This window comes from Gouania willdenowi, chromosome 10, assembly GCF_900634775.1.
Source record: "Gouania willdenowi chromosome 10, fGouWil2.1, whole genome shotgun sequence".
Lineage (NCBI taxonomy): Eukaryota > Metazoa > Chordata > Actinopteri > Blenniiformes > Gobiesocidae > Gouania > Gouania willdenowi.
This window is the reverse complement of record NC_041053.1, coordinates 6490313-6505586: the sequence shown is the minus strand read 5'-3', so window position 1 is coordinate 6505586 and position 15274 is coordinate 6490313. Positions and strand designations below refer to the sequence as shown.

Sequence of the window (15274 nt, the reverse complement as noted above, 5' to 3'; positions counted from 1 at the left end):
ACTTAAGTGGGCAAATGCTCACATTTGATGGCGTCTGGCATGTTGGAGAGGTGTTCTCTTCATGGATAAATCCCAACTTTCACTGTTCAGGGCAGATGGCAGACAGCATGTGTGGCATTGTGTGGGTGAGCGGTTTGCTGATGTCAACATTATGGATGGAGTGTTTATGGTATGGTCAGGGGTATGTTATAGACAACCAACACAGGTGAGTTTTATTGATGGCCTAATGAATGCAAAGAGATACTGTGATGAGATCCTGAGGCCCATTGTTGTGCCATTCATCTGTGACCATCACCTCACGTTGCAGCACGATAATGCTGCATGGTAATGCTGCACGATAATGCACAGCCCCATGTTGCAAGGATCTGTACACAATTCCTGGAAGCTGAAAACATCCCAGTTCTTGAATGTCCAGCATACTCACCAGACATGTCACCCATTGAGCATGTATGTGGTGCTCTGGATCAGTGTATACGTCAGTTCCTGCCAATATCCAGCAACTTCACACATCCATTGAAGAGGAGTGGACCAGCATTCCACAGGCCACAATCAACAACCTGATCAACTCTATGAGAAGATGTGTTGCACTGCGTAAGGCAAATGGTGGTTATACTAGATACTGAAAGGTTTTCTGACCCCACCCTCCAATGACGCAAAACTGCCTCAGAGTGGCCTTTTATTGTGGTCACCCTGAGGCACACCTGTGCAATAATCATGCTGTCTAATCAGTATCTTGATATGCTACACCTGTGAGGTGGGATGGAGAAGTGCTCACTAACGCAGATCTAGACAAATTTGTGAACAATATTTGAAAGAAAAAGCTCTTTTGTGTGTGTTTTAGATCTTTGAGTTCAGCTCACGAAAAATGGGAGCAAAAACTAAAGTGGTGCGTTTATGTTTTTGCTCAACATATATAGTCATATCAAAACATCTGACTTGAAAATTAATGTAAAAATGTTGATTTTAACTGGGGGATACAGTATATTATTTCAATTGCTAAAATTGTCATCCCTGCCGTAGGGGTACACGTTCCCCATTCCTATTTGTTTTATTACTGTGAAGCACATTGTGTCTATACAAATAAAGTTTACTTACTATTGTAGAAACACTGATCTAAGGAGGCAGAAAAATAAAGTGATGCTTTGGAAAGGCTTTAAAATTCACACAGCACTGAAGCATATACAGTATACAGCACGATACAGTGGAATAACCGTTTTTTTCTCCTATTGCTTCTAAATTTGGTGGATGAGGTGGAGGGTATTAAAGGGATTTATTAAACAACGTTAAGAGGATCATCACATCAGGCCTTTAATCAGACTAACAGCTGATTTAGTGTCAGGATTTCAAGCTGGCGGTTTCTGTTCCTACTTCATTAAATCGGCCGTAGGACGCCCATCCCTCTCTCTCTTTTTTATCTCTCCAGGCTTTCAATCAGGTTCTGTGTCTCCCTGCCTCTTTTGGCTCCTACTCTTATTTACGGTTCAGGACTTGGAGAGGGTTGTTAATCTGTCAGGGGAGGTTTTTATGGCTCACTGCTGCCATCCCATTATACCATTATTATAGTTATGGGAGCAGGCCTGTAATTGCAGTAAGTAGAAGGGAAAGGTGGGAGAGACTCAGGCTGCCCTGAGGCTCCCGGTGAGGAAGAACCCCCTCCTCTTCATCTCCTGACTTCAAACTCACCATCAGAACAGACGGTGAACTCCATGACTGTTGCTCCACGTCAAAAACAAACTGAATTTATCAATGGCAACCGTAGAAGTGCTTCTCAGGTGGAGTGTCTGTGTGTGCGCTGTAATGTGTGGCTTCAGGAGAAGAAGAAGAAAAAAAAAAGACTTCCTCAAAAACAACCTCAGGCCCGCCTGCCTTTCTGCCACTATCCTCAGATCCAGATTTAGCAGAGCCGCTGCCACGTCATCTGAACCTCAGCACTCTCTGAACCCACAGGACTCACTTTAAGACCCTCTGTTATAACTCAATCTATAATTTCCACAAAAACTTGAAGGTTTTGGCTGTTAGAAAAAATCTTGTCACTTTAATTTGGAAAGTAAGAAAAAAGAGCTGAAGGATAGAAAAATAAATACAGATCAATCCACTGGGTTTCTCTCAGAGAAGAGCTTCTCTTCCAATCTTCTGAACTGAACACTGTGGACTGTTTCCTGGTGGCAGCCACTCAAACCAGAGACCAGCCTCACACCTGAATGCACTCAGTCACATGATGGAGGGGAGGGGGGGGGGGGGTCACATGGAGCTGTTTACACCTCATCCTCATTCAGCAGCATGTTGGGAATTCCTTTGGAAATGGGAAACTCTCGTCCTGACTCAGGACACTGCAGACTGCCCTCGACCACCTCCACCTGCAACACACACACCATTAGCATAGGACTTACTACACACACCATTAACATAGGACTTACTACACACACCATTAACATAGGACTTACTACACACACCATTAACATAGGACTTACTACACACACCATTAACATAGGACTTACTACACACACCATTAACATAGGACTTACTACACACACCATTAACATAGGACTTACTACACACACCATTAACATAGAACTTACTACACACACCATTAACATAGGACTTACTACACACACACCATTAGCATAGGACTTACTACACACACCATTAACATAGGACTTACTACACACACCATTAACATAGAACTTACTACACACACCATTAACATAGGACTTACTACACACACACCATTAGCATAGGACTTACTACACACACCATTAACATAGGACTTACTACACACACCATTAGCATAGGACTTACTACACACACCATTAGCATAGGACTTACTACACACACCATTAACATAGGACTTACTACACACACCATTAACATAGGACTTACTACACACACCATTAACATAGGACTTACTACACACACCATTAACATAGGACTTACTACACACACACCATTAGCATAGGACTTACTACACACACCATTAACATAGGACTTACTACACACACCATTAGCATAGGACTTACTACACACACCATTAACATAGGACTTACTACACACACCATTAACATAGGACTTACTACACACACCATTAACATAGAACTTACTACACACACCATTAGCATAGGACTTACTACACACACCATAACATAGGACTTACTACACACACACCATTAGCATAGGACTTACTACACACACCATTAACATAGGACTTACTACACACACCATTAACATAGGACTTACTACACACACCATTAACATAGAACTTACTACACACACCATTAACATAGGACTTACTACACACACCATTAGCATAGGACTTACTACACACACCATTAACATAGGACTTACTACACACACACCATTAACATAAGACTTACTACACACACCATTAGCATAGGACTTACTACACACACCATTAGCATAGGACTTACTACACACACACCATTAACATAGGACTTACTACACACACCATTAACATAGGACTTACTACACACACCATTAACATAGGACTTACTACACACACCATTAACATAGGACTTACTACACACACACCATTAACATAGGACTTACTACACACACCATTAACATAGGACTTACTACACACACCATTAACATAGGACTTACTACACACACCATTAACATAGGACTTACTACACACACAGCATTAACATAGGACTTACTACACACACCATTAACATAGGACTTACTACACACACCATTAACATAGGACTTACTACACACACCATTAACATAGGACTTACTACACACACACCATTAACATAAGACTTACTACACACACCATTAGCATAGGACTTACTACACACACCATTAACATAGGACTTACTACACACACCATTAACATAGAACTTACTACACACACCATTAGCATAGGACTTACTACACACACCATTAACATAGGACTTACTACACACACACCATTAGCATAGGACTTACTACACACACCATTAACATAGGACTTACTACACACACCATTAACATAGAACTTACTACACACACCATTAGCATAGGACTTACTACACACACCATTAACATAGGACTTACTACACACACACCATTAGCATAGGACTTACTACACACACCATTAACATAGGACTTACTACACACACCATTAGCATAGGACTTACTACACACACCATTAACATAGGACTTACTACACACACCATTAGCATAGGACTTACTACACACACCATTAACATAGGACTTACTACACACACACCATTAACATAGGACTTACTACACACACACCATTAACATAAGACTTACTACACACACACCATTAGCATAGGACTTACTACACACACCATTAACATAGAACTTACTACACACACCATTAACATAGGACTTACTACACACACCATTAACATAGGACTTACTACACACACACACACCATTAACATAGGACTTACTACACACACCATTAACATAGGACTTACTACACACACACCATTAACATAGGACTTACTACACACACACACACACACACCATTAACATCAGACTTACTAATCACACCATTAACATAGGACTTACCACACACACACACACACACACCATTAACATCAGACTTACTACACACACACCATTAACATAGGACTTACTACACACACACCATTAGCATTGGACTTACTACACACACACCATTAGCATAGGACTTACTACACACACACCATTAGCATAGGACTTACTACACACACACCATTAGCATAGGACTTACTACACACACACCATTAACATAGGACTTACTACACACACACCATTAGCATAGGACTTACTACACACACACACACACCATTAACATAAGACTTACTACACACACCATTAGCATAGGACTTACTATACACACACCATTAGCATAGGACTTACTACACACACACACACACCATTAACATAAGACTTACTACACACACACCATTAGCATAGGACTTACTATACACACACCATTAACTTAAGACTTACTACACACACACCATTAGCATAGGACTTAGTACACACACACCATTAGCATAGGACTTACTACACACACACACGCCATTAACATAAGACTTACTACACACACACCATTAACTTAAGACTTACTACACACACACCATTAACTTAAGACTTACTACACACATACCATTAGCATAGGACTTAGTACACACACACACCATTAGCATAGGACTTACTACACACACACACACACACCATTAACATAAGACTTACTACACACACACCATTAGCATAGGACTTAGTACACACACACACCATTAGCATAGGACTTACTACACACACACACACCATTAACATAAGACTTACTACACACACACCATTAGCATAGGACTTAGTACACACACACACCATTAGCATAGGACTTACTACACACACACACACACCATTAACATAAGACTTACTACACACACACCATTAGCATAGGACTTAGTTCACACACCATTAACAGGATTTACTACACACACACACACCATTCCTCCTACTCCTTTTCTAACATGTACAGACTTCACATGCAGGATTTTGTAACTATTTATTGTCACTTTGCTTTGTTTGATTTTTTTCCAAATTATTATTATTATTTTCATTGTGGTAAATACACTGCTGTTTTGTTCATGTTCAAAATAAAATAAAATCAATTGAGGAAGAGTCATCATGAATGGATTTAGTTACTAATGCCTGGTATAGGTCCTCTATAATAAATACTCACAAACACTGTATAGACAAGAAATAACATGTTTTTATATATATATTATACCCGTAGTAATATTGGGACTGTTATGGAACCCCCCTACACGCTACCCTCCGGTTGAAGCTTACTGTTCAATGCGGGTCGATACAATGCCGAGCAGTGTTCTGTGCGACACCAACTACGTGGAGAAGTCCATGCGGTAGTAAAATCTGAGCTTTGCATTTAATCGGCCTTGCATCTAAAGATCAGAACCGGTATGTTTGAGTCTCCGCGCACAGCTTAGTCCGGACTGACTGCACTCCTCAGAGCTTAAATTCGTCGACGGTGATTACACGGTTACGTTAATGGAAGATGCACACAGGCAGCATCGGGGGCAGCCACGTGGCGGCAGGGGTCCTCAGGTAAAGACAGGAGCGTCAGAGATGGTGCGGCTCATGTATGTGTTTCTTGGTGATGCAAATTAAAAAGAGAGTTTAAACAACCCGTGCACACCGGGGAATTCCTTTTGTGTCCAAGTGAGCAGCAATTGTTACAACGGTAATGTTTAAAAAAAGGAAAAAAACAACAGAAAATCCCCCATACAAATTAGGGGGGCGCCATCGTACCGTAGTGGAGCAAATTTATAACATCGAGGCCCCTACGCTCCACAGCGCTGACAATAACCCTGCATTAGTATAGGACTTAACACACACACCTTTAGCATATAACTTAACACACACAGAAGAATAACACATTCCATCTCCTACAACACTGGCCACGATTACATGTTTTTCAATTCGGAATTAATTATCCCGAATTAAATTATTTGGAATTAAAGTGTTCTGCTTCGTTTTTACATGGAAATAGTCATTTCAAATTGAGGTTTACATGGAAAACTGGTTTATTCGGGTTCATTCAATTCTGCTTTAGGTCTGGGGGTTGGGAAGGGTTCTGATTGGACAGGGGGCAAACATAATGTATCACGTCTATCGGGAAAAACACCACGTAGAAGACCACACAATAAGAAACTTTATAATGATCTGCGCGTCATTAGTGAATCTCTGGTGCTTCATGCCCCAATGCCGCCATCAATCCACTCTTTTCATTATATCCATATCTCTGAAGGCTCTTATTAAATAAATAGTCTTGGCTTGAGTTTGGGCCGCCATCTTGGATTATGTCGTCACCAGCGCATCATTGCGACAAGTCAAGCATGTGCAGAAGGACCGGAATGAGCTAAAAGCGGAATTAAGCATTAATAAGATCGAGGAATCATTAAAACCAGAATAAACCAGCCACTTAATTTGGATTTAAGTTTAATTTGGAATTACATTTGCATTCAGAATTAGGTGTTTACAAGGGCAGTTTAAAGAGTATTTAACTTTTATTCTGAAACCATCGATCTAGGAGGCATACACTATGATTTTATCTCTTTTGGACTTTAAGGCCAGTATTTTCTTCATTATTATAAATGGACATTACTATTCTCTTAAATCCTTCATGAACAAAGAGAAAAGTGCAAAAATAGACCTAATCAACTCATGTCAGTTTTTCTAACCTCAATATAATGTGAAAGAGTCAGCTGGCATGTCCAAGCTAACCAAATAGCACACACACACAGGGCGTTTTAACCCTTTCTTTACCTCTAAAAGCGCTCGGTGCACCTTTTTCAGCAGGTCTTCGTTTTTCTCGTAGTCCGGCTCCAGCTCTGCCGGCAGGTCCTGTCTGTGACCCAGCTGGAGAGAAACAACAGGCTTATTTTATTTAATGCATCAATCGAGGCTTTGTCATTATTACTCCTCTGGGCTGTCAGAGTGTGGAAGCAATGGAGGACAGATCCAAAGTTTGGAGCAACAACCTGGAAAGCACATTTGAGGAACAACAAGCACATGTGTTCTGCGTTAGGGCTGAACGCTTTTAGGAGAAGATCTACCTGCGATTTCAACTCGATTCATGATTTTCTTCAAATATAGCATCAGTGCAATATTCAATGTACATTTTCAAACATGACAGATAATTATAATAAAAAAAAAAAAAACTATTACTCTAGAGGAAGAATTGCTTCCAAATGTTATTATGAACAAGAACATGGATGTATATCTTTAAAGTCCTTAACCAATGGCAGTGATATGACAATACTGCAATTATCGATATATTAGTCAGAAATCAATCTACGATAATCTATGACATAACAAGAAAAAAAAAAGATTAAGTGTTATATTTCTGAAAAACAATAAATTGAAAATGTGTCCTATGCACAGTGACAATATTTTAGTGCAAAATTTCTGTAAATAAGTGTCAACATACTAATGTAAATAAATAAGTATCCACAATATTGCTTTCTGTAAACAGGGTCTTTCTTACCAGTGACACCAGTATAGTGCAATATTCCAGTAAACAATATATAGGTTCCTTCAACAAACAGTGATAACATTTTAGTGAAAAAGCAGAGAAAGTAAAAAAAAAAAATATCGCAATATATCGCAGTATTGAGATATCGTCACACTCCTATTCTCCAGTTTGGACTTTTTTTATCTGCAGTTATGTGTGAATCTCTTGTCTCCGGTCCAGGCTACTGACATGCCCACTGTGTGTGAATCAACCAAAAGTGCGTAGTCAAAGAATGAAGGAGGGCTGAAGCCAGGGAGGAGGACTGGGCCATGATGTCATTATTTTTTGGGCTGTCGAGAAATCACGGAACATTTACAAGCGTTTTCCTAAAGCTTGTAAATGTCATTGAAATCCATGAAAATGCTAAAGAGCACTTTTAATTTCAAACACCTTTATTGATAAACAATGTAACAGGTTAATTTGATCAGATTATTGTAGTTTGAAGATTGGACACATTGTTCTATCTGAGCCACAGTTTTTCCCCTCATATTAATGCCAGATTAATGTTTGTTTGTGTAGAAAGCCTGATTTTATAAAGTTATTTACTCCTATAGTGGATCAAACTGTGGCTTTACATTATACACAGTATTAAAATAGTTGGACATCATTCTGACGTCTGTCAGAGTTTCATTGTAAAAGCTGCAGCAGCTGACGCGTGCACCTGATCAGCTGTGTGCCGCGACGCAGCATTCACTCCCTCCAGGACAAGGAGCAGATGGCACGAATAAAATATAATTAAATCTAACATTTTGTCTACAACTGGTAAATGTGAACATATTAGAAATGCTGATGGTCAATCCTTTGGCGCGCTTGTGTGACAGCGTAGCTTTAGATAGAATCTTTGCAGGAGTCTCTAACTAACTCCAATATAATGTTTCACCTTATGGGGGCGCTGCACTTATTCCAGAAGACGTAAGAGGAAAAGAACAAAAGCAGATGGGAGAATAAGCGTACAGCCAGATTTGGATGAGAATGCCCACATTTCAGGGTCGCTCCACCCACAGTGTGTAACTGGGATGGAGGCACGCAGCGACTGCCTTAAGTACAGGGGGAGAATAGTGCGCAGCCAAGAACGGGCAGCGTCTTTGACTCACGGGCATGAGAGAATAGACACCAGAGAGAGCAAGAAAATAAATGTCGTCAAACAAGAACAACACAAGAACTTCTTAACAGAGGCAGAAGAAGTTAAACTAAAAACCTCTTTAGGCCGTAATAGAGACAGTTGAAAGAATGTGTATAATATTGTGCAGTCAAAAAATGTCTAAAGCTAATTTAAAGTCTAAAAGAACTACAACATAATGCTGGTCAACATATCTATTTTAATTTATATTGATATATTTATAAGCACAATATCACACAGCACAACATTTTTTATATCAACAGTTCATTTTGCATTAAAATAGCAATATATTTATTTCCATTGGCCGTAAGGCCGCACATATTTGTCCTCTCCGGTGTCTCATACACATGTTGAGGTAACTGTTTATATATTCAGAATGCCACGTTGGATAATAGTATCTGATAAATTCACAATTGTCAGTATTATTAATAAATAAATAATTGATATTTATAATGATTGCACAAATGCAAATAATTTGTTTTATAAATGTTGCTATTGATCTCTACACCTCTGTTAAAAAAGGTCCCTGTGTGACATGTGGCTTTAACTGACAACCTGTCAACAGACTTTGCACTGTTAAGTTACATTTTTGTGCTATAAGTTTGATTGACTCAGTTCATTTGATTTAGTTGATGTTCAGACAAGAAGATTCTGGTCTTATTTTGGTGACTATTTATTGACTGTCATGATGATGAGAATGGTTTGTTTGTGTTAAAATCAGCACTTTTATTGATAATTTATTTTTGTACAACAGACACCATTTTGTTTTCATTTGAATTTTAGTCATTTATTTGGGCACTCTTAAGTTGTTACAAAAGTGCAATATAACCTGCCACTGTGACAGTTGTTGTGCAATAAACTTTTCAGATTTAGAATTCTATTTGTTTAATTTCAGATCAATTTTAAACATTACTATATCTGCTAAATATAGCCATATCAGACCACCATTAAGAGAGTTTAACACTACAATTTAAGAATTGAAGAATATAAGAAATACATTTTTTATTGGGGACCCATTGAATTTCCCAGGGATCCACTCAAATCACCACCTAAGGCCATATCGCCCAGCTCTACTAGAACAGAACTCTTATCTACAGCAGCCTGCATGAAAAGATTATCAGTGGCTCCAAAAAGATTAGTTTCTGTTAGTGGTGTAACAGATCATCATTGATCCGTGATACGCACAGATTTCTCTCCATGGTTTGACATGCACGTGGTCCACAGCTTGGTTAACGAAAAAAAAAAAACTCTTTATAATGATCTGCACATCATTAATAATGCCTGATGAAGCCTGTTCCCTTTGCTACGTCCGCGCGCGCATGTGTGTGTGTGAGCGTGCGTGCACGCACGCGCATACCCGAGCATGGCTCCTGGTCGTATGTGATTGCGTGAGAGTTGAAGAAAGACGCACGCACGCACGCACGCACGCACGCACGCACGCACGCACGCACGCACGCACGCACGCACGCACGCACGCACGCACGCACGCACGCACACACACACACACACACACACACACACACACACACACACACACACACACACACACACACACACACACACACACACACACACACACACACACACACACACACACACACACACACACACACACACACACACACACACACACACACACACACACACACGGAAAGAGAGAAAAAGGAACATCGTGTGAGCGTAATAAGCCCGTGTGAATGTCGTCATGTTTATGCCTCCTTCCATCCATGTCTTTTAAAGGTTCTTATTATATTATAAATCATTTATAAATAAATATCAGCTGTATTCAGGATGGCCATCTTTGACTATTGTAATTTTAAATGATAAACTAAGATCTGCTTTCTTTTCCTTCTTTCATTCTTTTTTGATGATGTGGTCATAAGCTAGTTTTTAATTCACTCTCCATGTTTAAAAGACGAAGGTGTCATGCCTTTATTTTTTTCCCATACACTTACCTGTTTAAAGGACGAAGGTGTCCTGCCTTATCTTGCACCTTCTTTTGTTTTGATATGATTCAAAATTGTATTTAAGGGTGGATTGACAAACCACGTTAAATGTTGTTTGTATTTAATGAGCAGAAAAATGTTGCTCTAAGTGTTCTACAAAGTTATTCGTCTTGTTTTTTTTCTGCTGATCCGAAAAATGATCCGAACCGTGACTCAAAACCGTGATACGATGCACCACTAGTATCTGTTGAGTGCAGAATGAAATCCATCCCATAATTCATGCTTTATTCACCTCCTTTGCTGTGTTCTTTCCTCCTTCTTGTTTAGTTTTGTCCTGCTGAGGACTAATCAGGTGTCACAGATTGAAAAAAGTATAAAGATGTGGAAGCTACAATGAGTGGACCATTGCGTAATGACATTTAGAAATCTGTTTTCTTCATTTACTAATGTAAATGGAAAAACTAAGACAGATCTTTCACATCAGCTCTAAATTGAGTTGCTCACACACCTCTGACTGTTAAATGGGTTCATCATGAATAACACTAGTAATAGTGAAGCTCTCAGCAGGTGTGTCACTCACGTCATCTGCAGCCTTAACAAGGGCGCTCCACTCCAGTTTGGGGATCATACGACAGACGAATTGAGGATTAAACTCCACCTCGTTCACTTTCACCTCAGTGGCCTACAGAGATGACATCACACAAAGAACAGAACAAAATGTTCAGGCTGCTTCTTCTCCTGTGTCACAAGCTGCAGATGACGAGTAACTAACGTGTGCTAAACCAGTGCTTCCTCACATTAGAAGGATTCTGCTGGCCTTACACTTTGACTCACTAATATCGCAGCAAGCATTTTCTGCATCTCAGTAACCGCGGGAACAGAGGAAACAATTATTCTGCAACAGGAAGCATCGTGGGATCATAATTGATGCAAAATTAAGAGGTTATTTTTCAACAATATTATCATCATATCTATTGTCTACATTCTCTGGCAGCAACAAGCTTTTTCACACTCTCGCTCTAGTTCAGTTCTTCCGCATTAGGTCAAAGGTCAAGAGGGATAAACTCACCATGGCTGATGGTGTAGGAAGTGAGTCAGACAGATTTAGATCATTTTACCCGTTGAAGCATTGGTTCCTTGAAAGATGTTTTGCGTAAACATGGTATAGGTCTCTGAGGCATAAAGACCGAGTTAGCTGCTAAAGCTAATGCTGCACACAAGCTAAAAATTCGGTTTTTTTCCTGACTTTTCAAACTGTTTCAGCTGATGACGTTACTCCAGTTCACTTATCGACCTGTCTATCTTGTGCACTTCCTTCAAATTTGTAAATTGAATTAAAATAATAGCTTAATAAAAATAATCATGGAACTGGTTAGTGAATGGTGGACCTCGTAAATTTACCTTTTCAAAGTGAAAACTCATACTGTCCTTTTCACACTCAGAAATCTCTCTTGTCCCATAAATACTAATAATATAATATATTTATAAGCGCTTTTCAAAGACTCAAATACTTCACAGTTAAAATAATTACACAAGTCAGAAGGATTGTTGAAGCAGAGATCTGTCGCTTTGATACTGTTTCTCAAATCGGTTTTACAAAAGTGCCCAGATCAGTGGAAAGCCATGGTCTCCCTGAGTCCGAATATGTGCATTGTTCCCGGGTAGAGTCCACTGGAGACCATGGAAGTTGGGCTTGTCGTTCAGAGTTCCATCAATGGGAGAGGAATGTGGAAGCAGAGGAGGTCTGTCGCTTTAATACTGTTCCACACATCAGTTTTACAAAAGTGCTCGGATACGTACATCAATCCCTGGTAGAGTCCGAATCCGCCCGCTGGAGACGCAGGTAGTCGGTGTTTTCATTCACCTGTGTAGAAGTGAGGGGACTCCCTTTGTATCAACACTGCTGCTGAGCTGCTCCCATCGGTTGTTAAAAGTGCTCAGATCGGCCAAAATCGTCATCAGCGGTAAACTCTGAATCTGGATACCTCCTCGAGTCCAAATGTGTGTAATATTAATAATATAAATACCATTAAAACACTAACGATCTCTGGAATAACATTATAAACACTGTTAGGTTGGAAATATCACCAAAGTGAACGAGCTTGTTTTCGTTTTTATCCCTCTACCTGTGACCCCCCCCCCCACCCCAGGTGGCGCATGTGCAGTTCCAGAGTGAGAAAAGGCTTATTGAGAGCCTTGGACATTGACTATGTGTTCTTCAGTTAAGACACACTCGCTGTGGACAGATGTAGCAGGGATGGAAAAGTTTAGTTTCACCCTGTTATGGATCCAGGATGGCATGGAGAGAGTGTCGCTCAGCTTTCATGCAAATTACTAGGATGATAAGCTGAAATGATTTGATATACCTGAAAGACTAAAGACCTGGACTGTGACCATGAACTCCACTAGAGGTGGACTAGGAGGTACACGTGTACTAGTGGTTATTCATTTCTGCCTTAAATATTTATTAAAAAAAAAACAAAAACACAGCAGGTCCATTTATTTGCAGAGGTGATCAGTAACGGATTAGAAATACTTTGTTACTGTACTTCAGTAGGTCGTTTTTTCCTGGTATCTGTATTTTACATTGATTTTTTGGTGACGTTTAACTTTTACTTCTTATATTTTAAAAATGAATGTGCTACTTTTAAAACCTTGTCACTCAAACTGAACATGACCTGCTTGTGAAAGGCTTTTCATCACATCACGACTCATTTTCAGACCATAAAGGCCACGTCTCCATTCTACAAACATATTTCTCTTGGGGTTAAATGAAAAATGTTGGTAATTTCAACTTTTTTCTGTGAGGCAGGTTCCTTAGTTTTATAGTTACCATTTTCAAATTTCTCAAAATGTTAAACTCAAAGCTGCTCTGGGTTTATCTATAAATTATATTTATTTTTGATTACTAAATTATCTATGTATTCAAAGGTAACAGATTGAACTTGTTTCCATGTATCAGTTATCTACATGTTCTTAAAAAAATAAACGATATTAAATTTATGGAAGGGACATTTGTTTTACTTTTTAGCTTAAGTATATTTAATAACGTGTACTTTTTTATTTTTACTCAAAAAAGGGTGCTCCCTTTCTTGAATAAAAAGTAAAAAAGTACACTTCAGTATATTTTCTGTACTTTTACTTGAGTAGTGAAGACTAGTACTTTACCACCTGTTTATAGCTTATTTATGAAGTTGAGTTTTTTTGTCTGTACGTCATTGTTTTGACTCCCTTTCTCCACTAGAGGGCGTTATTTTTCCTGGACAGAAAATTAATGAAGAATTAGAACAAAATAAAATACAATGACAAGATCTGAAATGTCTGAAAGCTTCAGTGTGACTTCACCCTGAAAACAAACACGTCTTCACTTTGTCATGGTGATAAAACACCAGCAATAACGTGTGAACAATGCTAGCATTAGCCACCGGTGCTTACCTTAATGAGCAGCGGGTATCCTTTAGTGACGCCTTTCACATGAGACGTTAACATGTTGTGTGTGAGAAGCTTCATGTTTAGAAGAGGAAACTTCAGAGGAAACACAAACACTGTGTGTGAAGAGAAGCTGCAGCGTTCACACGAGGAGCAGAAACACTACTGCTAACACACGGCTTTAGCGCCACCACGTGGCAGGGAGTAAAATTACTTGTGAAAAAAATAGATATAAAATATATAGAATCAATAAAATATTTATAAGGACATCAAGGTAAAATGTTTTGTTTAATTGGATTATTTTGTAAAATATCTATTAGTAGTTAGTTATCTCACGACACTCAGTAAAAAGGAACAAATAAAATCCTAGCACCTACTGATTTATGATGCATATTACATCCTACTTTGGGATTAGTTTTCTAATTTTTACCAATGTAGAAATAAAAACTTTTAAAAAGTTAATAACATATTCCCCTTAATGGCCCACGTCACGAGTGACGTCACAACTTTAGCTGGATGCAAAAACAGGAAACGCCGCTGGCTAAAAACTGTGGAGGCTAGTAATGTTACAGCTTTAGAATGTTGTTTGTTTGGTGCCAGAATATGACAAATAACATTAGTGGACGTAAATTAAAGTTTTATAGGATTCCAGCGGACTCTCGTGCTCAGAATAAACGAAGACAACTGTGGTTTTGCCTCCAGGCTAAGCCCCGCCCAGC

General features: G+C 39.2%; 1 protein-coding gene across 2 annotated transcripts; it reads right to left on the bottom strand.

Annotated features, from left to right (window-relative positions):
* Window positions 1-2006: 2006 nt before the first annotated feature.
* Window positions 2007-14722, bottom strand: trmt112 (tRNA methyltransferase activator subunit 11-2). 2 transcript variants are annotated; one of them, XM_028459685.1, is made up of 4 exons: window positions 14562-14722; window positions 11707-11808; window positions 7313-7405; window positions 2007-2357 (listed from the first exon to the last, which is right to left on the bottom strand). In XM_028459685.1, exons 1-4 carry the CDS (start codon window positions 14634-14636, stop codon window positions 2256-2258), a joined length of 372 nt encoding a protein of 123 aa, XP_028315486.1. In that variant the 5' UTR covers window positions 14637-14722; the 3' UTR covers window positions 2007-2255. The 2 variants fall into 2 exon arrangements, with proteins under 2 accessions (XP_028315486.1, XP_028315487.1); XM_028459686.1 differs by having other exon boundaries at window positions 7334-7405.
* Window positions 14723-15274: the final 552 nt, after the last annotated feature.